At 36.1% G+C, this 24529-nt stretch overlaps 1 protein-coding gene and 1 long non-coding RNA gene across 4 annotated transcripts in view; one reads left to right on the top strand and one right to left on the bottom strand.

Moving 5' to 3' along the window:
* LOC141564125 (uncharacterized) overlaps positions 1-10870 on the bottom strand; it is a 29811-nt gene extending 18941 nt beyond the window's left edge. The window contains exon 1 of the long non-coding RNA XR_012488580.1: positions 10642-10870. This is a non-coding gene — a long non-coding RNA (uncharacterized LOC141564125). The remainder of the gene's footprint in view (positions 1-10641) is intronic.
* PRDM2 (PR/SET domain 2) overlaps positions 635-24529 on the top strand; it is a 196235-nt gene continuing 172340 nt past the window's right edge. For 2 of the 3 annotated variants that reach the window (XM_074306217.1, XM_074306216.1), the window contains exons 1-2: positions 644-771; positions 16694-16767. In XM_074306217.1, the coding sequence (XP_074162318.1) occupies positions 16759-16767 (9 nt within the window). In that variant the 5' untranslated portion in view covers positions 644-771; positions 16694-16758. Of the gene's footprint in view, positions 772-16693; positions 16768-24529 lie in introns of all 3 variants that reach the window. The other variant, XM_074306218.1, reaches the window with a different exon arrangement.

Genomic DNA, 24529 nt, shown 5'->3' with positions numbered 1-24529 from the left:
AAATGTGGAGTATAAGATGTCTATAGGATATTCAAAAGGCCCGTCTCTATCACTGCGGCCTGGGACTGAGGGGGGACTTCCGGGATGAGATAGGTTTGGTCATCAATAACGCTATGACCCGGATGCACATCTCGGGTGCTGCTCACTAGGTTCGGACCTCTGAGTCTCAGTTTCTCCATCTTCCCCTAAGAGGGGTTTGGGCAGGTGACAGCTAAGGTCCCTGTGACTCCGAGGGAGAGGCAGATGGCACTGAATGACTGAAAAAAGTTGCAGAGGGGAGGAGTCCTAGTCAAAGCCTGGTTAAAAAAATAAAAAAAGTCATTTTCCAGGGTCTCAGATTTAGAGACTAATCTTGACCTTTCCTCCTGGTTTTCAATGTCAGTTTTTTTGAAGTCGCATTAACTATTTGTGAATCTCCACAAAACAGAATTTTTGAGGCCATGGAATTCAACCCCGTCATTTTACAGGTAAAGAAACTGAGCTCTGCCTCCCCGCAGCGAACTTTATAGGGCTGGCTAAGTGCGAGGAGTTAAATCTAGGCGCCCGAGGTCTAGGAAACACGCAAAACTCCGGGTCCCGCACACGCTCTCCTCTCCCTACCCCGCCCCTCGCCGCCCCTCCCGCCCGCTGGGCACTGTACGTCACTTCCGGCGGGGAGACAAAATGGCGTCCCGAGAGTCCCGGGCCCTGAGGCGTGTGGAGCGGCAGCGGCGGCTGCGCCTGCTCTGGGATCCTTAGAGCCGCGGGTGGCGGCGAAGGCGCCAGGCACAGGTAGGTGGCTCGGCCCGGAATCACCGAGGGCAGCGGCGGCTGGGACTGACGGAGGGAGGGAGCGTGCGACAGGCAGCCCGGCCGGGGAGCGACGACGCCGCCGCCGCCGCCCCCTCCGTCCGTTTATCCGTCAGCTCTTCTGGGTGGGGAGCGAGCGGAGGGCGCGGGGGAGGGGCCGCGGGAGCACGGAGCGGGGAGAGAGGCAGGTGACTGCGGGAGGGGGGAGGGGTGGATAGGAAAAGAAGGAGGGGGCGCGCGTCCGCTCCGGGACCTCTCTGGCCGGCCGAGTTAGCGGGAGCGCCCGCCCGCCTGCTGCCAGCCGCCGCGTGCACCTGTCCGGCCGCCGCAGCCGCACGCTCCGAGCGCGCTCTCCGGCCAGGCTCTCCCTGCCCGAGCCGCGGGGCGAGCGCCGAGCGGAGGAAGTAGCGGACCCAGCAGCCGCGCACAGGCCACGGACACCGAGATGCGCGCAGACGCGCAATCAGGAACGAGCTCCTGAGCGAAGGTTTCCTTTGCTCCAGATTCGTGTTGAATGGGAATTTTTGTTTGTTCCGATACCGCTACGATGCCCCTTGCTGTAAAATGCTTTTTTTGAGCTGCATTCACTGCTGTGAAAATTTTTATTCCCCAAGTTTGACAACAGGAATCTTGGATTTTGGGTCGGATCCTTACTCTGATCGCGCACAAATCCTGGAGCCTTTCAGGGCCTCGGCTTCCTCCGCTGTAAAAGCAGGTCCCGAAGTTGTGTCGCGTGCGTTTATTTCCATAACAATGATTTGATGGCCCCCTAATATGCAATAAAACTAACAGCTTGTTATGACTAAATACACTGCAGTTCCTCCAAATAAACTATTCAGTGACATTTGAATAAGATCATTTTGCCTCTACTTAACCCCATAGAAAGCTTTGTGAAAGTAGGCTGCGGCGTGTGGGCAGTTCTACTGTCACTAAGTGTGGCTCGCATTTGATAAGCCTCGGAGCAGAGAAAACAAGGAGGTGAGACACCCTCTGCCTTCCGGCGCTCCGCGCTCGGAGTGGTGAGAGCCGACCACCCTACGGGGACTAGGGAGCTCGGAACCAAGAAGTCCGCTTTCTCTCTGAATACGTGGGCGCAGGGGTCTAACCTGCTGCTGCCTTTTCTCGTTCGGAAAACGGGCATCCTGGTAGTTCCTATCTGCCGTTGTAATTCTGAGTAGCATCTGTAAAAATCTGTTTGTAATCGTTTCTGGGGGCCTTTTTCCTGAGGTGTAAGGTGGGTGTTTTTGGTTCCTTTTATTTCCACCTGTTGCATCCAAACTTGTGCTCAGAAAGAGCCTAAATTCTAATTTGATGATTTATGGGAGAAAGGAAGGCTGACGGGCCAGTTCTTTTAAATTGCCTTTTCTGCAGATTTTAAAAAATGCTTTATTAAATAAAATGTTAAAGAGTTAGCTGGTGCTTTCCCTGATTCTATTTTTCTTAGAGTTTGTAATGCATTTTAATTTGCTTTTTGTATTTTGAGTTCTAGTCATCTTAGAAAACTGTCTGTTTGCTTTGTGAAAGAATTATTGAGAGCCATGTTCTATTATTACTTCCATGTTAACTAAAGTTTTGACTTTTGAAAAAAGTCTATATAGCTTTTTCAGAAGTTTTCAGAGAAGTATCTTTTGGCAGGGCCTGTTACAAATCATCTTAGGTTTTGAAAAAGTTTTCTGTTTGGGAAATTGCCCCTGTATGTATTGATGATGTGTTTGGTAAAGCCTTTTTTTCTCTTAGGCTTCAAATTCAGGAAATTCACGATTTGGATTTTCTGGCCTTTGATTGATAAAATGTTTTCCTCCCGTGTTTCAGATTTCTTTGGCATTTTTTTTTCTTGCTATTGGCCTCTTTACTAAGATGCCTGAATTATTATTATTTTTTTTGAACATATGTCACCATTTCAGGGCTTCTGCAGAATATCTTGTGGAGAAAGGTTCTGGGGACAAAAAGTTTGCTTAAAGAGGTTTCTTTCTGAATTTTTAAATAAGCTATTCCTGTTCAACCTTAATAGAGACAAAATTTAGATGATTTTCTAGAATTTAAGCATGTATTTTCTGCCTTTGTGATTGGAATGCATAACTTTCAATTTCAAGTTGTACTATTAATCCTTCTCCAGGTATATACAGGAATTCAAAACATATTAGTTGTGATTTTGTTGGGTGAAATGCCTTTTTCCCTAGTTAGTTATTTTTTCTTTTAATGTTGGTCTGTTTTAAGCTTTTATAGTATTGACTTACTTAGCTTGTGATTTGCTGCCTTTTTGTTTGTGTCTTTGCAAGCCTTGCTTTCAAACTATTATTAATTCTGTACAAAGAAAACTGTGTGCTGTCAGTTTTTGCAGACACAGGATCAGAAAGTTTAGAGTTACCAGAGACCTTGGAGATCTCTAGTTCACCTTCTACAGATAAGGAAAATCCTGCCTGTGGGTATGAAGTGACTAGCCCAAGGTCAAATAGTTCTTAGCACTGATAGAATTGGGTCTGAGATCCTGGACTGAACCTTTCCCATCTGCTACCTTTGCCTCCCACTCTTTTATAGGAAACAAAAACAGAACCCTGCAGAGGCAACATCTGTTTGGAATTGTCCGCATTGGGTCATTTATACTTTTGATGTGAAGGTCTGAGATATTCTGTCATTCTCTCCTTTAAGTTAGAATTGTGTCATTAAATTTGCCCATGAGTCTCTCAAAATATTTGTCTGAGTTTGATAGCTGATCAACACATTCTTTAAAAAACTTTTAATGGGCCTCAGTTTCCTCATCTGTGAAGAGAGGGGATTGAATTGATGATCTCCAAGAATCCTTCCAACTGTGAAGTTATATCATTCTGTATTTACTTGTGTTAGATTGAAGTTTTAACTCCAAGACTGGATTAGTTAGGGAGTTTATGAATATTCTTTTTTCTCAAGATCTTTTAGGATTTTCTTATCTGATTATTAAGATGCTATTATGCTGTCCTTTCTGAAGATGGGACATGAACTACATGCCCTCTTGCAGTCTCTTTATGCTCTTTGATTTAATGGCTTTGTAAATTGTTGCTTTTTGGCAGTTTTGCTCTGGAAGGCGCTCATTCTGTATTTTGGAGCCAGGAAGTTTTTATGAAGCCATCTAACTCTCAGTATCCACAGTGTTAATTGACTTATTACCGCATGTCATCAGATTTCTATACCTTTCCAGACTTAATGATATATGAATTATCTTCCTAGTCTTTTATCTAACTAAACTCCCTTTTGCCTACACACATGACATTTACATCTTTAGCTTCTATGAGTTTTTATAGTCTGTTCCTCATGTACTTCTGTCTTTTGGAATCTCTATCCTTCTGTCAAGACATAGCTTAATTCTACTTCCTATGTGAGGCCTTTCTTGACAATTCTCAACAAAAATTACCTTAGTTTAAATGTACATATTTTATACTGAAATGTGTAACCTCTCTAATAGAATGTAATCTTCCTGAGGGCAAGTTTCAGTTTCTTAATTTAATGTAATGTTTTATTTAATTTAAATTCTTTTTCCTTTTATTACCCCATTCCATGCTCCAGCACTGTGTTTAATAAATTGATTTGAACGAAAAAGATGTTTAGTGAATAATATAATTGTGGTGCTTATACAGGACTTCATAATAACAGATTCTCTTTTCCATAGAAACTAAAATACTTTGCTAAAGATGCATGTGTTATCTCCATCAAAGAAAGTATTGTGTGTAAGTGTATCTTTAGTGGTGTATTTCAGATTACTTTTATATGGAAAATTTCAGATACCAAGCCATTTCAGCACATGCTTACTTTGATAGCTTTGGAGGTTTTGTTTTTGTTTCCATTTCCTTAGTGGGTGGTGCCTATCTACATATATACACCTTGTACTTGAAATATACAATTATATGCAAATGCTAGTAATATAAGTTAGCAATTATATTTTGGAAATCATTAAAAATCAGTTTATATGAACTTCTCTATAAGGGTTTTACTAAGATAGCCTTAAATTCTTTTGATGGAATTTTCATAAAAGTTAAGTAGTTAGAATCCACACACACACACACACACACACACACACACACACACACACACACACAATCAGTTGATGATGACAATGTGATTAATTGTAATGTGAACTATGGGGAAATTACTATATTTCAAATTTATTTTTTAATTTAAAGTTTGCTGAGATTGGCTATAGTTTTGTAGGTTCCTATTTCAAGTATAGCGAATGCCTCATTTTGCACAGTGTTTAGAGAGTTCTTTTGTAACTGTGGTAGTTGCTTAGTTATTCCTGCTCTCGGCTGGATAACTTATTCAGTTCTGTTACGAACTTGTTGAGGGCGTTAACTTGCTTTGGCTCAATGTATGTCTTTGATGATAGTAACAATTTGGCAAATTTAAGGTTTTTTTTTTTTTTAATTTCAATTTTCTGCACCTAGGATTCTATTAATGTAGGGAACTCTCAATGTGGAAACTAAAGCCTAACTGTGAATTCTCTCTAAGTTCCAACCCTTCTTATAAATTATCTTCCCCCCTGCCCCAACTTGGGTGCCAAGAGAGTGAGTGATTTGCTTACCCATATAGAATAAGGGACCAGACTTCAAACTTTGACTTTAGGGCTGGCCTCTGCACTCTGTGAGAACCCTTACATTTTAAAATTTGAAGATGAGATTATACTACTTCCTCTCAGTTTTATTGTGACATTGAAAGTTGTCTGAAAGTAGTTTGAGCTTTTTGCAGGAAAGGTAGCTTGGATTTTTCAGTCATGAAAATGCTTTATAACTCAATGATCCTTAAAACACATCAATAAGATCAGTAAGCAAGTAAACATTTGTGATCTTTTTCATCTTGTTTTATTAATTATGCCTTATCCCAATTAGATAATAAGCTTTTTTTGCTTTTCACTTACTAGGCATTTTTTTTTTAAACAAAAATGAAGGCAATATGTTTAAATTTATAGTGAAGATTTCCAGTAGTGGCTATTTAAAATTTAAAATACCACACGCAGATTTTATATATGTATATATATATATATATATATATATATATATATATATATATATATATATATGTTTACACACACACACAATTTATGCTATTTCATTTTGAAGCTAGTTCTTTATAGCATATTTTTTAGAATTGCTGCTTTAATCTATATTGAATTTTCTTTCCTGTCTGATTTAAGAAAATAATGTATTTTAATGTAAAATAGATTAGTCTACATATTGATTTAATTATCTATTTTTGGGTGAAGGGTCATTATAGATATTATTAGCTGAGTCTTTTAATACTATGTTGTAAATTTCCCAAGTTTAAATGTTCTTGGAGAATTGTTGCCTTCATAGCTTTGTGGCTTTCACATTTTGAACAAAATTTCTAATTAGTCTTATGTTTCCATTCTAGTTTTGCAAAGTTAAAACAGTTTATTCTCCGCTAGGTTTTTTTAGAAGAAGAACTTTGCATTTTATTTGGGTATGATGGAAAATTATAAAATTCTGACTACTGTGAATTTGCTGAGATGTCTTCATGTAGTTTTATGCCACTGTGCACTGCAGTCTGTTTTCAGGGTTTAAAAATCAGACTGTTTAAAACTAACTTAAATCTTTCAGCATTAGCCTGTATCTCAAAATTTTTTCTAACTCTTGTTAGTTAAGGTGAACATTAGGAAGGCAGCGGGATGTAGTGAAGGGAACATAGACACAGTGGGTGACTTGGAACAAGCCTCTTCTTTCTTTGTCAATTTCCCTATCGGAAAAAAAAAAAAATCAGTGGATTAGTCTCTAAAAGTACCTCCAGTTCTAATTGATGGAGCAGAACAAAATGTGACCTTAAAGATTCTCTGTGAACAAGCTGTCTTATTAACTTAATAAAGACAAGGCTTTTTGAAAGATAAAACTTCCAGAAATAACTTGGTTCACTTATCCATTGAGTCTTATTATCAAACAAGACATTAAAAATAAATGTCTGGGCTAGCCAGTACCATTAGCGATGACCTGTTAAATTTAAATAAAAAAAGGTATTCTTTATCAAAAGTAAAGTTATCTCAATTCTCCCATTCAGATAATGTTTTGCCAATTGTATTGCGTTGAAATCTGACAAAACCTAGGTGGAAGCTTAGTGCTTGCCTCCACCTCTAAGTGGCTGAGCTATTCACAGTGGAAAGAGAAAGTGGATGAAATGCTGATTGCCCAGACTTTTATGACATGACATTGAATGGGCATCTGTCAGTTGACATTGAACCATTGAATTAGTTGAATATCTATGTGTAGTTTGGACATGCACAAATGGCAGTGATTTGGACACAGTCATATTTGAAATTGAGTGAGCTCTCTTTTGAGAGATTGTACAAAACTTTAAATGACATCAAGCTGCCCAAACAGATATTTGGATTGTAGAGCTTCTTGAACCAGAATTGCAAGTGACCCAAAGGACAATGGAATGAACCAACCTATAGGAAGCCTTTCCCCATTCCTTTAGATTCTCTCCTTAGAAATCTATGTACTTGGTCAAATGTAATATCTTTTATCCTTCTCACTCCAGATGAAAGTTCCTTTAGAGCAAGGACTGCTTTGAATTTACAACTTGTGTTTAGGTCAATATTTTGCACATAATGGGCACTTATAAATAAAAGCTTGTTAGATTGGATGGGATAGGGTGGGATGGTTAGAATAAGCAAGTTGCAGCATATTCCCAACAGTAATTAGTATTGTTGAAAATGGCTTTCAAGTCATAAGTAAATACATGAACTGCAAAAAAGAGCGAGGCCTGGAAGTTATTGAGAGTGAGGAATAACAAATAGACAACTCAAATGCTATATTCTTTTTCCTGATATTAAAAGAACTAGAAAATGGTCTGTCTAGTTCTTTGAATGGATCTTCTTGAAGTTTTGTGCTCTCCCATGGACAAAAATCATTATGAGACTTGGAGGGGTCTTTTAATCTTTACTAGTGGAGGGAATACCCATATGGAGGAAATTGTGTATCTGTAAAGACAGAGTTAGTTAGTAATACAAGGACTATAGATTTAAATATTAAAGTAATAAAGTTTAGGTTGAGAGAACATTGATTCTGTTCTGTGACTGGTTTACCTTTTTTCTAATACTTTAATTATGCACATCTGAAATGATGTTATTGGAGATCTGGACTCTTGTGAAGGGTTTTTCTGTTGAATAGAATGAACACTTGAAATTTCCTCACATTTAGGCTTATGCTACATTTTCATTACTTCTTACATGTAACTCTCTCATCCTATAACATCCAACTATATTTTTGTACTGGCTGTCCCTTATGCTTGGATTATACTCTTTTTCTTGCATCAGCCTCTTTGAATCCCTTGTTTTCTTCCAAATTCACCTGGTCCATGAAACCTTTCTTGATTTTAAGATAAATGAGAATGGGGATTGTGAAAAGTACCAAATATTATCTTTTCGCTCCTTTGAGTGAATTTCTCTCCCCTCCTCTCCCTCTCACTCCCCCCTTTCCCTTTCCCCCTTTTCTGCTCCCCCTCTCCCTCTTCCTCTTCCTCTCCCCTCTCTCTTTTTTTTTGCTCAGGCATTTGGGGTTAAATGACTTGCCCAGGGTCACACAGCTACAAAGTGTTAAGTGTCTGAGATCACATTTGAACTCGGGTCCCCCTGACTTCAGGGCTGGTGCTCTATTCACTGTGCCACCTAGCTGCCCCTCAAGACACAGATATCTCAAAAATTTGTTTGGACTTTTGAGGAGCTTAAGGAATTTCTTTTCTGTGTGAATATTGCCATGTAGTTGTATAGTAAGAAATCTGAAAATAGTTTGAGTGGAGTAGTGATTTCTTTTTTCATTGTAGGAATGAGGAAACACTAGGAATTCAGAAAGATTGATAAGTATTTTACAAAAGATGTGAAAGTATTGAAGCATCTATGGACATTTTTCAAACCATTGTAATTTTTAATGAAAATCACTGAAACACTTAGGAAAATAAATGCATGGTAATTGCATTAAATTAAATTAAATTTAAAATAAATTAAGATACTTATTTCTCTTATTTCTTCAATTTCTGTTGCTTTCCTTATGATAGCAACAGTAATTTCAAATATAGATACATGTAAATTGGGATTATTATGCAACAGAAATGGCTAGAAATCTTAAATTTTTTGTTTTACCTAGCCAAGTCCCTGGTTCACCTGGAATTATGCATATATTTTTCTTCTGATGTCAGAATTATAGAAGTTAAAGTTGGAATGGATCTTGGAGATTCCCTAGGGAAACAGCCTTATTTTACAGAAAAGGAAACTGAAATTCAGGTTGCAATTTGCCCTGACCTCTTCAGACTGCTGGAAGTTCCACATTATTTATATGTGTTTCAGTTTCTGCATCTTTACACTTAGAAATAAGTGCTCAGCGAATGACTATCGGAAGTTATTCCATCTAATTTGTTATTTATGACATTTGGTTATGACTCAGACACTAGAATATTTACCTGGACTGTATAGGTAGTTTTCTGTTCTTTACCTTCATCATCAATTGTCATACTATTAGCTAGTAATTTTTTAGAGACAAATTTTATTATTAATATCTTTTTGTTTTTACTTCAAAATCCTTTCCCAACTGTTAAATGAACCTCCCTCATAATTTGGAGAAAATAATCAAAAATGACCAATGCAAATAACTATATAACACACGTGTGTGTATGTATATATTTATATTCATTTATACATATACACATATTCATGATCTGTGGTCCTTTTTCCCTTTTTTAAAGGGCAATTGGGGTTAAGTAACTTGCCCAGGGTCATACAGCTAGTAAGTGTCAAGGGTCTGAGGCTGGTTTTCAGCTCAAGTCCTCCTCATTCCAGGATTGCTGCTTTCTCCATTGTGCCATTTAGCTGCTCCAATCCTTTACTTTTTTATAGAGAGGAGAGAAGGAATGATATGTCATCTTCCTTTCTTTGGACCGAAATTGGTCATTATCATTAGTGTTGGTAGTAACATTGCTGAAGAAGCCCTGATAACTTTTTTTTTTTTTAGTTGACCTCTTTTTTTTTTTTTTTTTTAAATTCATTTTTCCAAATTATCCCCTCCCTCCCTCCACTCCCTTCCCCCCCGATGGCAGGTAATCCCATACATTTTACATGTGTTACAATATAACCTAGATACAATATATGTGTGTAAATACCATTTTCTTGTTGCACATTAATTATTAGCTTCCGAAGGTAAAGTAACCTGGGTAGATAGACAGTAGTGCTAACAATTTACATTCGCTTCCCAGTGTTCCTTCTCTGGGTGTAGTTATTTCTGTCCATCATTGATCAACTGGAAGTGAGTTGGATCTTCTTTATGTTGAAGATTTCCACTTCCATCAGAATACATCCTCATACAGTATTGTTGTTGAAGTATATAGTGATCTTCTGGTTCTGCTCATTTCACTCAGCAACAGTTGATGTAAGTCTCTCCAAGCCTCTCTGTATTCCTCCTGCTGGTCATTTCTTACAGAGCAATAATATTCCATAACCTTCATATGCCATAATTTACCCAACCATTCTCCAATTGATGGACATCCATTCAACTTCCAGTTTCTAGCTACAACAAAAAGAGCTGCCACAAACATTTTGGAAGCCCTGATAACTTAATAGGGACTAATGGTGGCAGTGTCTTATTCTACTTAGACTTTGGAAGGCATCTGACAAAAGTATTTAATGCTATTCTCATGGAAAAGATAGATTTAGAAGAATTTACACCTAGAAGAATAACTAGTTTCAAAGAATAATTGTTACTGGTTTGGTTGCAGCTTTCAAAGAATTGTCGATTTGCAGCTGGAAGAGATCTTGGAGGCCATCAAGTTCAATATCTTCATTTTATAGATAAGGTTAATAAGGCACATAGAGCAAAAGTGACTTACCCGGGGTCACAGAGCTAGTGAATGAAGCAGAATTTGAATTAATATCTTCTTGACTGTTTAGTGCCCTCAATACTACATCAGAAATCTGTCCTGGGCTCTGTCAGTGCTGGAACTCTGTCTTCCCAGAAATCAGCTGGAGTCACATTTAGTGAATTAAACGTCTTTATTCTTTTACAATCAAGTTCAGGGGGTTAGGCCTAGCTGCCTCACACACATCTTCCTCCCTCAAACGCCAGGAGAGACTGAGTCACCTTCTTCATCTCACTTCCTCTTCCTCCTCCTCCTCCTCCCACACATGTCACTCCCTACTCTTTGTCCCACCAATAAATCAGCACAGAACAACTGGGGAGGGTCAACCTTCAAACAAGTTAATAGGGAATTGTCCAATTGGCAATTAGTCTCACGTGCTTCATTATCCAGGTGCATTGCTCAGTTCTAGCCCTTTACATGTCAGTAACATTATCAGTGATTTGGCTAACGGCAGGGATTATAGGCTTATGAAATTTTCAGATGGCAAAAAAGCTAGGAGCTTTCTTAATAACTAGATCAGTGTTGTAAGAAAATAATTTTGACAAGAACATTGGGTTGAATCTAATAAATTTTAACTTACTAGGTAAAAGTGTAAACTCTTAGACTTGTGAAATTAACTTTCAAAAGGCATGGCTAGATTGCAGTTTGAAAACAATGTTAAATTTTTTTTCAATGAGCTGTGAGCTCAATGAATCAGTAGTATGATATGATAGCCAAGAGTGCTAATGGAATCATGGACCTTTAAGATCAGGTAGTGGTAACGAGTAAGGAGTGATAGTTCTTCTATACTCTCCTTCTTTTGGCCACATTCTGAGTAATTTGTTCAGTTCTGGGAACTTCGCATTTAGAAATAATGTTGATAAATTAATAGAAAATCCCCAGGAGTGGCAATTAAAGTAATCCATGCTAATGAAGATTAGTTGAAGGATCTGTATGCTGTTTATACCATATTTTCTTTTGGGGGGTGGGACTGGAAGGTAATCATTATTCTCTAAGAGTCTGAAACTCATGTGGAAGAGGAGTGAGATTTTTTTGTTCTGAGGGCAGAAATAGGAGCAATGGGTTTAGGCCTGGTGTCAGAAAAAATTCACTAACAAAGAGAATTGTCTAGAATTTGAATAGGGTACCTTGGGAACATAATAGGTTCCAGCAAAGATGGGAAACTTACTTATATTTTAGTAAGGATTCCTTTTTGAATATGGGTGATTATCCAGATTTCTGTTAACTAAAAAATTCTGTGATTTTTTTTGTAGTTATTGTATTACTACTGAGCACGTGTTACCAAAATAACTTTGTAATGCCATTGAAACCAATATTCATCAATAGCTTCTGTTACTGCCAAGTTGCTATATTATTAAAACATAGACCTGGGTTTTCTCCCTGAACTTCCCCCACAAACAAACAAATCACAATCTTAACTCCTGCCTACCATTCTGGTCTGAATTCCCAATATGTACTCCATTTTAATCCAATTGGCCTATTTCTACATCTCTTACATATTTCATGTATCACATGATATTCTATCTTCTATGCTTTTCAACAAATTGTTCCCCATATTGGAAAGTATTTTCTCCTCACCTTTGCTATATAGAATTCTATCCTCTGGCTTCCTTCACAGCATAGTTCTGATACGAGGTCTGTCATGATATCCCCATTAGTCAGTCAACAAGTGCTTAGGAGATGCTTATACTGCTCTAGACCGTGGACATACAAAAAGGACGAAAGACAGTCCCTTGTTTTCAAGAGCTTACAGTCAAATGGGGCAGATATTATGCAAACAACAATTTTACAAACAAGATGTATACAAGATAAATTGGAGATTTTTTGTAGAGGGAAGGTAGTAGCAGTAAGGAGAAGAGACTTCTAGGACTTACAGGATCTGGTGACACAGTATCTTGAGAGAACAACAAGGAGGCCTGTGTCAATGAATCAAAGAGAACTTGTTTTTTTGGGGGGATGATGAGGGGGAGAGGGGGGTTGAGGGAAGTAAGATAGAGGAGACTTGGGAGCTTGAGAGCAGGGGCTGTCTTTTCCCTTTCTTTGTAGTCTTAGCTGGCACATAATAGATACCTATTCACTTGCGACTTTATTCACTTTGACATGAGTGGCTTTTCTCATCTTGAACATAGGTTTTATAATTCAATTGAGTTTGAGTTCTGAAAAATGTTAAACAATTTATACAAACTAAGGATTTTGTTATATTAAATGAAGAGTCATTCTTTGGGAGCCTATCCTTAATTAAAAATGGTATCAGAAAAGACTGAGGCTGTAAAATTAGAAAGTCTTAAGACCTTTCTGAAGAAACATATAAACTTGTATGTGCTAGAGCTTCAAGGACATAATTATTGAAATCCACAATTTTTAACCTTGAAGTTGACTTAACAAATAAACAACAAAACAAACCCTTTAACATTCCCCTGCTTAGTTCCAGAGAGTTTAGGTTTTCAACATCCTGCCATATTACCCTGTTAGGTTCTTACTAAGTGCTAATGAGATAATGAGATATTAGGTTTTTACTAAGTGCTAAGTCCGTACTTAACAATTCTCTAGTTCTGGCCTTTACTGGGAGTTTTACTTGTGAACTCCTGGGGGAGGAGCTTGCATGCTTAGGAGGAGCAAGTTCATTGGTTGAAGTAATTTTTCCCAGAAACCCTTGCGTTATCCCATGCCCATTCTCTGTGAGGATAAAAGAGGGTGGCACTCAAGAGATAGAGAGTCTCTGCTCTAGGCCAGACTTGAGGCGGCTCTCTGGAGGAAGAAGTCTCTCCTCTAGACCAGAGAGCCATCGGCAATCTCTGGAGATGACAGCACGTTACATTACCCTTTTAAAATTAAAACTCTACACCTGTTAATAAGATTTCAATGTGTAAGAAAAATCCCTTGCTTTCAAAGATTCATAGATGAAATTTTCATTTTTGCTAAACTTTAAAAATAGTATCTCTTAAGAATGTGTATGATTCTGAGAATATAGATCTAAGAGCTATTAGCAAAGTGCTGCACGTAAAACAAAAACAAATCCAACCCCAAAACCAAAGTATTGCACCTGAAAAGTATATGACATTGTAACTTGTATTTTACATTTTGTTCAGTTTAGGGATATAATTTGATATTTTAGCAGTCCTATAACTACTGATATAGCCATCTTCGACAATCTTCCATTCCATCCCTTTTTCTTGGTTTTAGTTTATTTTTGACAGCCAGTTATTTCAAAGTGACTTTGAAAATAGAACCTTGATCAGTGAGGGGAATTCCCAGTGGAAAAACTGTTCTGACAGTGCAGATCACAGCATTTTGCAGCTTATTCTTAGAGTTAAGTAACTTGCCTAGTTACCTAATCAATACAAGTAGGTGGTAGGGCTTCAACCTGGGGCTCTTTGGATCATGAACCATCTACCATATTGCTTGTCAAAAACTGAATTTTAGATACTTGGATGCTAATGTTCTTATACTATATGAAGTGTCACACCTTTAATAAATTGCATTTTGAAAATGTTTTGAAAAGAGGGAGAGTAATAGAAATCAAGGCTACTTCTTAGTGAGAATTACATCTATAGAACATTTGGTTGGGATACAAATTACCTGCACATAAATTTATGAAAATCATAGGGATCTGTGACAAAGTTTAATCATTAACCTCTACTCTAGGAGATCTGAGAATATGGGGATTAAAGAATCTGAAAGTTGTTCATTTCTGGTTGGTTCACCAACCTGAGAAAAAGGACATTCTCAGAGGCTAATGATAGTTTCCCAAGCTAGGCTATGCCAGTGCCAAAGCCAAGAAGTACTTGAAAATTGGCAAGAAAAGGACAAAATTTAAGGGTTTTTTGTTTTGTTTTGTTTTGTTTTTTTGCAGTGGAGGTGAAATAGTAATGGAGAGTGAAGAGAACTTAGAGAAGATCTGTGAGAAATAACAGAGTACAAATATTGTCAGGAGAGGGAGAAAAGGTGCATATTCAGCATTCTGCAGGGACCAGAATGGAGCATAGGCTGGGATCACTGAGGTCACTAACTCTCCTCACCTCTCTCATATACTTGGATAGAGCTGGGAGAGAGGATTCAGTGTAAAGACAAAACACTGAATATATCATAGTAGCCCAAAACTGTGTGTTATTCTAATGTTCATAATAATATGAGTTTTGAAGAGAAAGCTACATTCGTTTGTGATAAATTATCTTCCTTCACTTATATTTTCTTTGTATGTATGTAGTGGCAAGGAGATGATTCTGGGATTCTTGAACTCTGTTAATAGAACACAAAGTCAACTATAAATTCTAAAAATTCTATTATAAAATAAAATGTAAATCATCCTTTATTTTTATATCTATATGGGTTATAGCATATTGCTAATGAACACACCAGGACCACAGTTTCCAGTCCTTGTGGCACTTTGTTCAGTTTCACAATTGGAGGCTATAGTTCAATTGGCCAATAACCATTTTGCCATTCATTGATTACTTTGAGGGTCAGGTTGATAGACCAGATCAAATCCATTATCCTTAATGGATTGGGAAAATGTGCTCTGGAGAGTTAGCATTATCTTTCACAAAGGATAACAATCATATTTTAAATTAATTCAAAACATCCAGTATGAGAAATATACAAAAGTTATGAAGATGTCTGTTAAAAATTAAGGAAAGACTTAGAGCTGGACAGTACTTCAAAGGCCATTAGTTCAAAACAGGATCAGAGATATTACATGACTTGCTTAATGGTAGTTGGGTAGAAAAGAAAGTATATGAAAGAAAGTTTTCATTTGGATTTGGAGTTAGGATTTGGCCTGGATTCCTAACTTTGCTACTTTACAGTAAAAGGAGGAAGTTGGTTTAGATGTTCTTTTAAACCTTTTCAGTTCTAAATCAATTTCTTAGAGATACAAAAATTAATTTCAAATATGTACTATGCCTAAATTGCCCTGAGACTGGGGACAGTGTGTGGGTATATACACATGTATACTTGTGTGTGTCTGTGTGTGTGTATATGTGCATATACACATATTTAGAAATGTGCCTCAAACCTTTAATGAAAGTTGTATTTGAAATGGCACACTTTTCAAATAAAAATATTGTTCCCAAACTAAATGAAGAAAGAATCCTCATGGTAAAATAGGCCATTTTAATTGTAACATTGTATTTTGAATTATGCCATATGTATTTTGTGAGTAATGTTATTCTGTGGCCTGTGGTTAACTGTTCTATTAACATAATTATACTTTTATTGGGAATAATTTAGTTTTATTTGATTAAAAGAAAATAATATTCTATCAGAGGTTGAATTTAGGGAGTATATATAGTCCATCAAAACATTCTGCATTTACTACAAGATTGATTTGTTTCTAAACATCTGATATTGCTTTGAGAACCTAATGAAAAATACTAGACAAATGGGCAGGAGATTTAACTTGTGGTTACCTGCTTTCTAGCCTCTTCTACTGCCATGACTATAGACATGGCCTTGGTTTCCTCATCCATAAAATGAATATTGGATCAGATGATCATTCAGATTTCTTCCAGCTCTGGAACTGGTGGTCCCACATTTGTGAAAATGCTTTGTAAACTTTAAGGTCCACAAAGCCCTAAGACTTTCCCTTGCTTTCCTACTGTAGGAACTTGGAAAATAGAAAATAATTTTTAAGTAGTTTTTTCTGTTATCTCTAGTGTTAATTGAAAAAAAGAGGGGCATTTTAAAATGTAAATTTGTTTCCAGAGATTAACAAAGCTGATTTCATTGTTCTTAAGGATGATGCAACTCCCAAATCAGAAGGTTGATGTCATCCTTTCTAATAAGTCTACTTTTAGCATTAGAATATGATGTAGAAATAAGGAGAATTAGTGAGATCCCTGTTTATGGATGGTGATAGCAAAGCTGATGAATGGGGAGACATCATTTTAGGTTGAAGTTGGTTTGGTGTAGCGTTGCTTTATGAATATCCTTTTGAGCAACTTTCTAGTGTTCTGTGTGTGGGTTTAAATCACTGTAAATTTGTAGGTAGGTACATATTACAATTGTCTGTTTTTCTTTTTAGGACTCATGTAATCAAAGGAGTTTCTTTGTTGTGTGTATCTTTACAGAACACAACAGGAATTCAAAATGAATCAGGTGAGTTTGACAATAAGAATTTATAACAGTACATTACCTAGATGTTAGTCCAGTTTCTTCTTAACAGACATAATAACACAACATCCATCCCCATAGAATGTAAGACTGTGTAGTTGTTTCTTAATATCTTTAATCAATCCATTGTCTTTCACAGTATGCATTGTTTGTGAAGTTTAGTGTTGTTTTGTTGTTGTTGTTGTTGTCGTCTTTAGTTGAGTGTTGACATTTAACTTGTGCTCTTATCCAAAAGAACCATGGTACCATTTATAAAATAGTGGCTCCAAGATGCTCTCTGAGAAACCATTTGAGACCTAGACTCCCCAGTGATGATTTTCTTATTATACAAGCTGTTGACTTCTATTTTAACACCTTCTCTTTTGGTTATTCTTCATTGTTTTAAAATGGGGACTTGTAGGGTCAAAACTGATCCAGTGAGACAATTACATTGTTCAGAGTCCTGAAGGATCTGCCATTGTCATAAAAATCAAGGGACAGATATTTAAATCTCCTTTTCCTTTACAAAGGTATGGGATTATATGGGCATTGAAGCTGTCATGGCATGAACATGTCAGTAGCATGGAAGGTGTTATTATAGGAAGTGCCTGTCATGCATGCTGGAAAAGTGTCTTCAAATCAATTGTCATTTTATGCAGAACAAAACCAAAAACATTTTCTTGTAAAGAATGAAGCATATCAGTTTCACAAGTTAGCTTGAAACCATGAACCTCACAAGCATGTCTCCCCTAGCGTTTCCCGCTTCCCCAATCTTCTTCCATTTTGGATATCTTTTTGTTCATATTTTCATGCAGTTCTGATCATAACTTATTTTAATTAGTGAAGCAAATTTGATATAGTTAGTTCCTTTTTTTGGAAATTTTTGGAAATAGAATCTTCCTTTTAGTTATGTCTTAAAAATTAAAATGTTTTTGTTTATTGTAATTCAAAGTACTATACATCTAAAGAAAAGGTTCTGGCCAACATATGGAGCAGGTGGTTTTTATTATTTTAAGACTAGCAGATTTACTGACATACTTTGAAGGCGAGTTATTTTTTTGCAAATGGGGGTGGGGAAGGGAAACATTATAATGAATTCTGGAATATTGTTCCATTGAAATTATATTCATAAGTTCAGATTTTTATTTCTTATTGTTAGTCTTATTATTATTTTTTAATGTGCACTAAGCATTAGCCTATAGAAGAGACCATATTATGGTGGTGCTTGTGCTATATGATCAGTAATGATTTATTTTCAGATATAAGTGCAGTTTCAGCATCAGGCTACTTACAATATTAAGCCCAAGAATAATACCTTATTTCTAATAGAAAAAAACTTTTGTGGTGCTTTCCATTTTCATTTTGGCATTCCAAGTCACACTTGCTTTCTACAATTTTTACAACGTTCAAAACTGCTTTTCTGTGAACCTTTCTTACTTTCATGATTTCATTTTGCTTCTGGAAAGTTTTAACATCAGAACTGCAGGAGAATAGCCTTTAATGCCACATGGTAATATCAAGTGAAGTATCATCTTGATTAATAGCACATTTCTGAATTGAGTATAATTTAAATGTCCAAATGGTGATGAAATAAACACTTGTTTGGATTACATAGAGTAGTCCACTTTTCTTCATTAAATTTATACCAATGTTATCTACATTTCAATTATTTGAAAAGAATTAGTTGCATAATAATTGGTTTTTGGTGTCATACCAAACCTTTTTGATTTGAAGAGGGAAACATTTTTTTTTCCTTTTCAAGGGGTTTTCACCACTTTGTTTCTGGATAAATTCTATATTTATTTGCGTCTTACTAATTTTTAATACATTGAACATGGGAAATCAGTGCTTAAGGATTTTATAGAATATCTCTATATGAAATAATTTAGTTATTTAAAAATGAGTTAAATTGGGATTAATTAGGAGTATAGTAACAACTGAGTTATGTCTTTGGAGTTGGGTTATTTTTAGTTATATTCTTTAATAATTAATAAGCAGTGCTAGAGGAACTTGAGTTTCCAGATGTGATTTCCAAGTACTTATACATAAGCTATTTTAAAAGGTTATTCTTTTAGGTTGGTTATGGCAAGTGTAGTACCTGATATGGTACTTGATGAAATAGTATCTTAATTGTTAGAAATGTTAATTTTTAAGGAGCTGAAAAAGAAAGGAAGTGTTAACATTTTGTCCCCGTAATGATTCTCTCAAAGAAAACAATGGCACCTATGACATATTTTTATTTGAATTAGTTTACCCTAGAGTTTCTTAATCATTTTACATAAACACATCATCACTGTCATCTAGACCATACTAGTTTTTGTACTAAGCAAATTTTCTCTGTAGATTTAGCTTTGGCACCTCACCAGAAATATTTACCCCTTTATCTTCCTAAATGAGAATTTTGTTTGACTTGGGTGTGGATACATTTTTAGGTATTTATAATTGAGTTGCCTGATTATTAGATACCTAAGATCAGTCATTCTTTTCCTGCCCTTTTCTAACCAGGGTCTCCTTTTATTTCATCTGAATCAGATGAATGTATATTAAATTCAAAAGGGAATCAAGAAGGGAATAGGAACAAAGCAAGGGGTAGAGAAGGTCTAAGAAAGGGGTTAGGATTGGTAAGGGAATAATTATAAGCAAAACAAACTTAACTGTTGGATGGAAGAATATGAAGGGAAGATTAAATGGAAAGAAAGAAAGTAAAAAACCTGGATTGGGGCAGGTTAACAAGAAAAAGAAGCTGTAACAGAAGCTAAACAAGTGTTAGTCAAGCTCCCTTCTGTCAACCACCTTATTTATAAAGTGGGTGGTGGGAAGGAAAACAAAAATTATAAGTAGATGGGTTGGAGGGAAATGCTCAATTGACAAATCATAATTGTGAAAATGAACATGATATGTTCACCATTAAATGGAAGGGAAGGGCAGAAAGTATAAGAAAGTTTAGAATTTGACAATATAAGAAATTTGTGTATAAGAAATCCATTTGAAACAGATTTGCATAATTTTAAAGTGATCTTGAAAAACTAGAGGTAGCAGTCATGATTTCAAATAAGACTGTGGTAAATATTGATAAAATAAAATAGCAATAAAATAAAAAAAAGATAAGGTAGGGATTTTTTCCCCCCTGACGCTGGGGTTAAGTGACTTGCCCAGGGTCACACAGCTAGGAAGTGTTGTGTCTGAGACTAGATTTGAACTCTGGTCCTCCTGAATTCAAGGCTGGTACACTGTGCCACCTAGCTGCCCCCAAGGTAGGGAATTAATAGTGTACAACTTTAACTAGACAAGGAAGTTAAGGGCTTGAATAAAACATTAGAAAAATTAGAGATTATAGATCTTTGATTATTGAATGGTAATAGAAAAGAATTTCAGTGGAACATGGAAACTTAACAAAAATTGACTATTGGGGCATATAAATGATTTTACCAAAAAATGTAAAAAAAAGTATTTAACATACCATATACTGATCATATAATGCAATAAAAATATATTTGGTAAGGACCTTTAAAGAAAGAATTAAAAGTCATTTGGAGCCTAATTAATATAATTTTAAAGAACTTGTGGGTCAAAGAATAAATTATAGATGCAATAGAAAATTTCACCAATGAAAATGATTAATAAGATAACATATCAAAAACTTTAGGAATGCAACTAAACCAAAATCATTTTGATCAACAGAAAGAACAAATTGGGCTTGAAAATCTTAAAATATGCTTTTCTCCTGCAAGCCAAGTAAAAGAAATAGTAAGTTCCACCTTCTTCCATTTGGAAAATCCTGCAAAAAAACTGAGTGTAAAAAGTAAGCCAGGGAAGATTAGAGATAGAGGTGAGGGGGGACCCGGTAGACCCAATGAGGTGGTACAGTGAATACAGCTTGGGGCCTCGAGTCAGAAAGAGTTGAGTTCAAATGTGGAATCAGAAAATTCCCAGCTTTGTAAACACAGGCAAGTCATTTCACTCTGTTTGCTTTAGTTTCTCTTCAGCTATAAAATGAGCATAATAAGGTATGTACCTTCCAGGGTTGTTGTGAGAATCAAATGAGATAATATTAATAGAGTGTTTAGCCCAGTACTTGGTTCATAATTGGTATTTTATAAATATTTATTTCCTTCTTCCCCTCCAGGGCATTCCAGCAAATGGGGGGGGGGAGGGAGGAAGCCATGGAAAGAGTTTAAAGAATGTTATATGAGAAAAACAGCAGTAGCCAATCTAGCTAGATCCTAGAGTATATAGAGGGGCAGTAGTAGACTGGAAAGTTAGGAAGGTGCCGCATTGTGAAGGAGTTTCATGTGAACCTTTAGGAAAGGGACAGCTGCTGGAATATCCTGAGTAAGATAAGACAGGGTCAGACTTGTATTTTAGGAAAATCAAGAAGGATGAATTGAATTGAGGAAAAGATTTGACTGAAAGACTAGGCTATTTATTGTACTTGTCTAGGAAAAAGGTGATGAATTCTATCCAAGGATGGTGACTATGTGAATGAAAAGAGGGGGATATATGTATATGCATGCAATATAATTTGAAAGTAAAAATAACTAGACATTGTTTCCTCCCTGAGGCAATTGGGATTAAGTGACTTGCTCAGGATCACATAGCTAGATCAGATTTGAACTCAGGTCCTCCTGACTTCAGAACTGGCGCTCTCTCCACTGCACCACACACCCTTGAAACAACAAGATTTGTCTACATTTGTCCATGTGTCATGAGAGTGAGTTCAGGATGACACCCAATTTGCAAGCCACTGTGATTGCAAGCAAGCCTGAGTGGCTTCTGGAGGATAATAGGCCTTGGGCATTAATAGAAAAGTTTGAAGGAGTGCCTTTTTGGGGGGAAAGAAAAATGAGTTCTGCTTTGGAATGTTGAATTTGAAATATCAGTAGGATATAAAGTTTGAGATATCCAAAGATGATATGATCTGGAGCCCAGTAAAGAGATAATAATTGGATACCTCAGATTGTCAAAGATGAAAGGAAAAGATAATGATGAATGTTGAGGGATGTGGGAAAACTGGGACACTGATACATTGTTGGTGGAACTGTAAACAGATACAACCATTCTGGAGAGCAATTTGGAACTATGCTCAAAGTCTATGAAACTGTGCATATACTTTGATCCACTAGTGTTTCTACTGGGCCTGTAGCTCAAAGAAATCACAAAGGAAGGAAAAGTATCCACATGTGCAAAAATGTTTGTGGCAGTCCCTTTTGTAGTGGCAAGAAACTTGAAGTCCATCAGTTGGAGAATGGTTGAATAAGTAATTATAGCAATGTTATGGAATATTATTGTTCTATAAAAAATGATCAGTAGGCTATTTTCCAAAAGCCTGGATAGACTTTCAGAAACTGTTGCTAAGTGAAGTGAGCAGAGCCAGGGGATCATTGTACATGATAACAGCAAGATTATATGATGATCAATTCTGATGGATGTGACTCTTTTCAACAATGAGGAGATTCAGACCAATTCCAGTATCTTCTGATGAAGAGAGCCATGTGAACCTAGAGAGACGACTATGGGGACTGAATGCTGATCACAGCATAGTATTTTCACTCTTTTTGTTGTTGTTTGCATTTTGTTTTCTTTCTCATTTTTTTCCTTTTTGATCTGATTTTTCTTGTTCAGCACAATAGTTGTGGAAATATGTATAGAAGACTTGTACATGTTTAACATATATTGGATTACTTATCATTTAGGGGAAGGTGTGGGGGAAAGGGAGGGAAAATTTTTGGAACACAAGATTTTGTAAGGGTGAATGTTCAACAGTATCCAAGCATATGTTTTGAAAATAAAAAGCTTTAGTTAAAAAAAGAAAAGAGATTATAGTTGGATACTTGGATATGGGAATCATTTGCATAGTTTTGGTAGTTGATATGATATGGTGAGATACCATAGAACAGAAGAGAAGGTCAAATGATAGGAAATCCTTGGTAATGGTAATGACTTCTCTGAAGATCAAGCAAAGGAGATTTTGAAGGGACTGACATAGATAAATCAGAGAGTGGTCTAATGGAAATCTAGAGAAGAAGATATAAAGGAATATGTGGTGATCATTAATGTCAAAGAGTGAAGTGAGATGGAGAAGAATGAGAAAGGGCTATTGGAGTTTTCAAAAAACATTGAATTAGGAGAGAACTGTTTCTTTGGGTGAATGATGAGGTCTGAAGCCAGATTAAAGAGAGTTTATAATTGGAGGATAAGGAAGTTAACAAGCACTTCTTAGTGTTTTATTTTTTTTTCTTCTTCTTCTTAAGGAATTGCTTAGACATTTTGGAATACTGTATCCTAAGATCTCTTTATTTATTGTAGTAGCTTCTAGGTCTTCTGTGACCCTATTGGTGGTTTTTTTTTTTTTTTTTGTCCTTGACCAAATCACTTGCCCGTGTCTACAAAACTGGGGAGTTTCTGATGCCACCTTTAAGGACATATTTGCGTCCTTTATGGCTATTTGAAGTATTTCTAATTGCTCTGGAAGCTCTGGGTTTTGATCCACATTCTTGGCACCTTTGCTTTCTTGGCTTTCTTTCAGAAGGTTTTCACTTTCCTTCTGGTTCCAAGTTTAATTCTCCTACCAGAGAAGTAATGAACTTAAAATGCATAGAAACATAATTTTCCAGGTGTGAACAGTGTGGGTATTTGTTTTGTTGAACTATACATGTTTATTGTAATGATTATATTTTTCTTTCACAATTTTTTATCAGTAAATATTCCATTATATTTTTAAGCCATCTCCCAATTGATAAGCTTTGCTCCCAGAAAAACAAAAACAAAATTATTTTGATGTATTTAAGGGCTTTCAGATCAGTTGTTTCATGATAAGAAATACCATATCACTTTATTAAAGTTGGGCATTGGGAGGCACAAATTATAAATGAATGTAAAAAAGATCTTGGCTATTTTCTATGGTTAAACTGTGAGCTCTTTTTTTGCCTTTCTTTGTATGCCTAGCTCTTAGTACAGTAACTGTATGTGATAAATGTGTGTTGACTTTGAATTCATGAAACATAGTATCCAGTCCTTTATTTTTTTGGATCATGGTTTTCAGGGAGTCAGATAATTATAAAATAACTCTTCTTAACCTAATGTTCAGGTTAATTTTTAAAATAAAATTTTATTAATATTCTGTTTTTACATTACTTAAATTTAACTGTTCTCTCTCTTCCTTTTCCTTGAGACTCATATAATAACAAACTTTTGTTAAAAAAAAACAAAAACAACAAAACAAAAAAAAAGAGGAAATAGAGAAAATAGAGTAATATTAATCAATATGTTGAAAAAAATCTGGCATTACATACATTGTTCCATGCCCATAGAACTCCCTACCTCAGCAAAGGGTTATATGTGTGATCTTTTTATATTTCTTCCTTGGCATCATTCTTGTGTTTTGAAACATTCTTCTTTGATTGGGATTCTTTCCATTTATATTCTTGCATCATTGTATATATTGGCTTCTTGTTTAAGTTTTCCTCCTATTTCATCAGGTCATCGGGTCCAAACTTCTCTGTTATTTGATATTTTTTCAACATAGTAATATTTTGTTATCTTTTTAAGCCCTCTCCCAATTGATAGGCATTGCACAGAGACAAAAGCATTACTGTAACTATTTTGATGTATTTAGGGCTTTTTGGGTTAGTTGTTTCATGATAGGAAGTGTCTTGTTTTCTGTTTTTCAATTTTCAGTCTTTAATTATATTTTAATATATATGTATGTGTGTGTGTATATATATATATATATATATATATATAGTCTCATAGTGATTGGTTCCTTTCT

Source organism: Sminthopsis crassicaudata, chromosome 3 (assembly GCF_048593235.1).
Source record: "Sminthopsis crassicaudata isolate SCR6 chromosome 3, ASM4859323v1, whole genome shotgun sequence".
NCBI classification, from domain to species: domain Eukaryota; kingdom Metazoa; phylum Chordata; class Mammalia; order Dasyuromorphia; family Dasyuridae; genus Sminthopsis; species Sminthopsis crassicaudata.
This window is presented reverse-complemented; position numbering and strand designations above follow the sequence as displayed.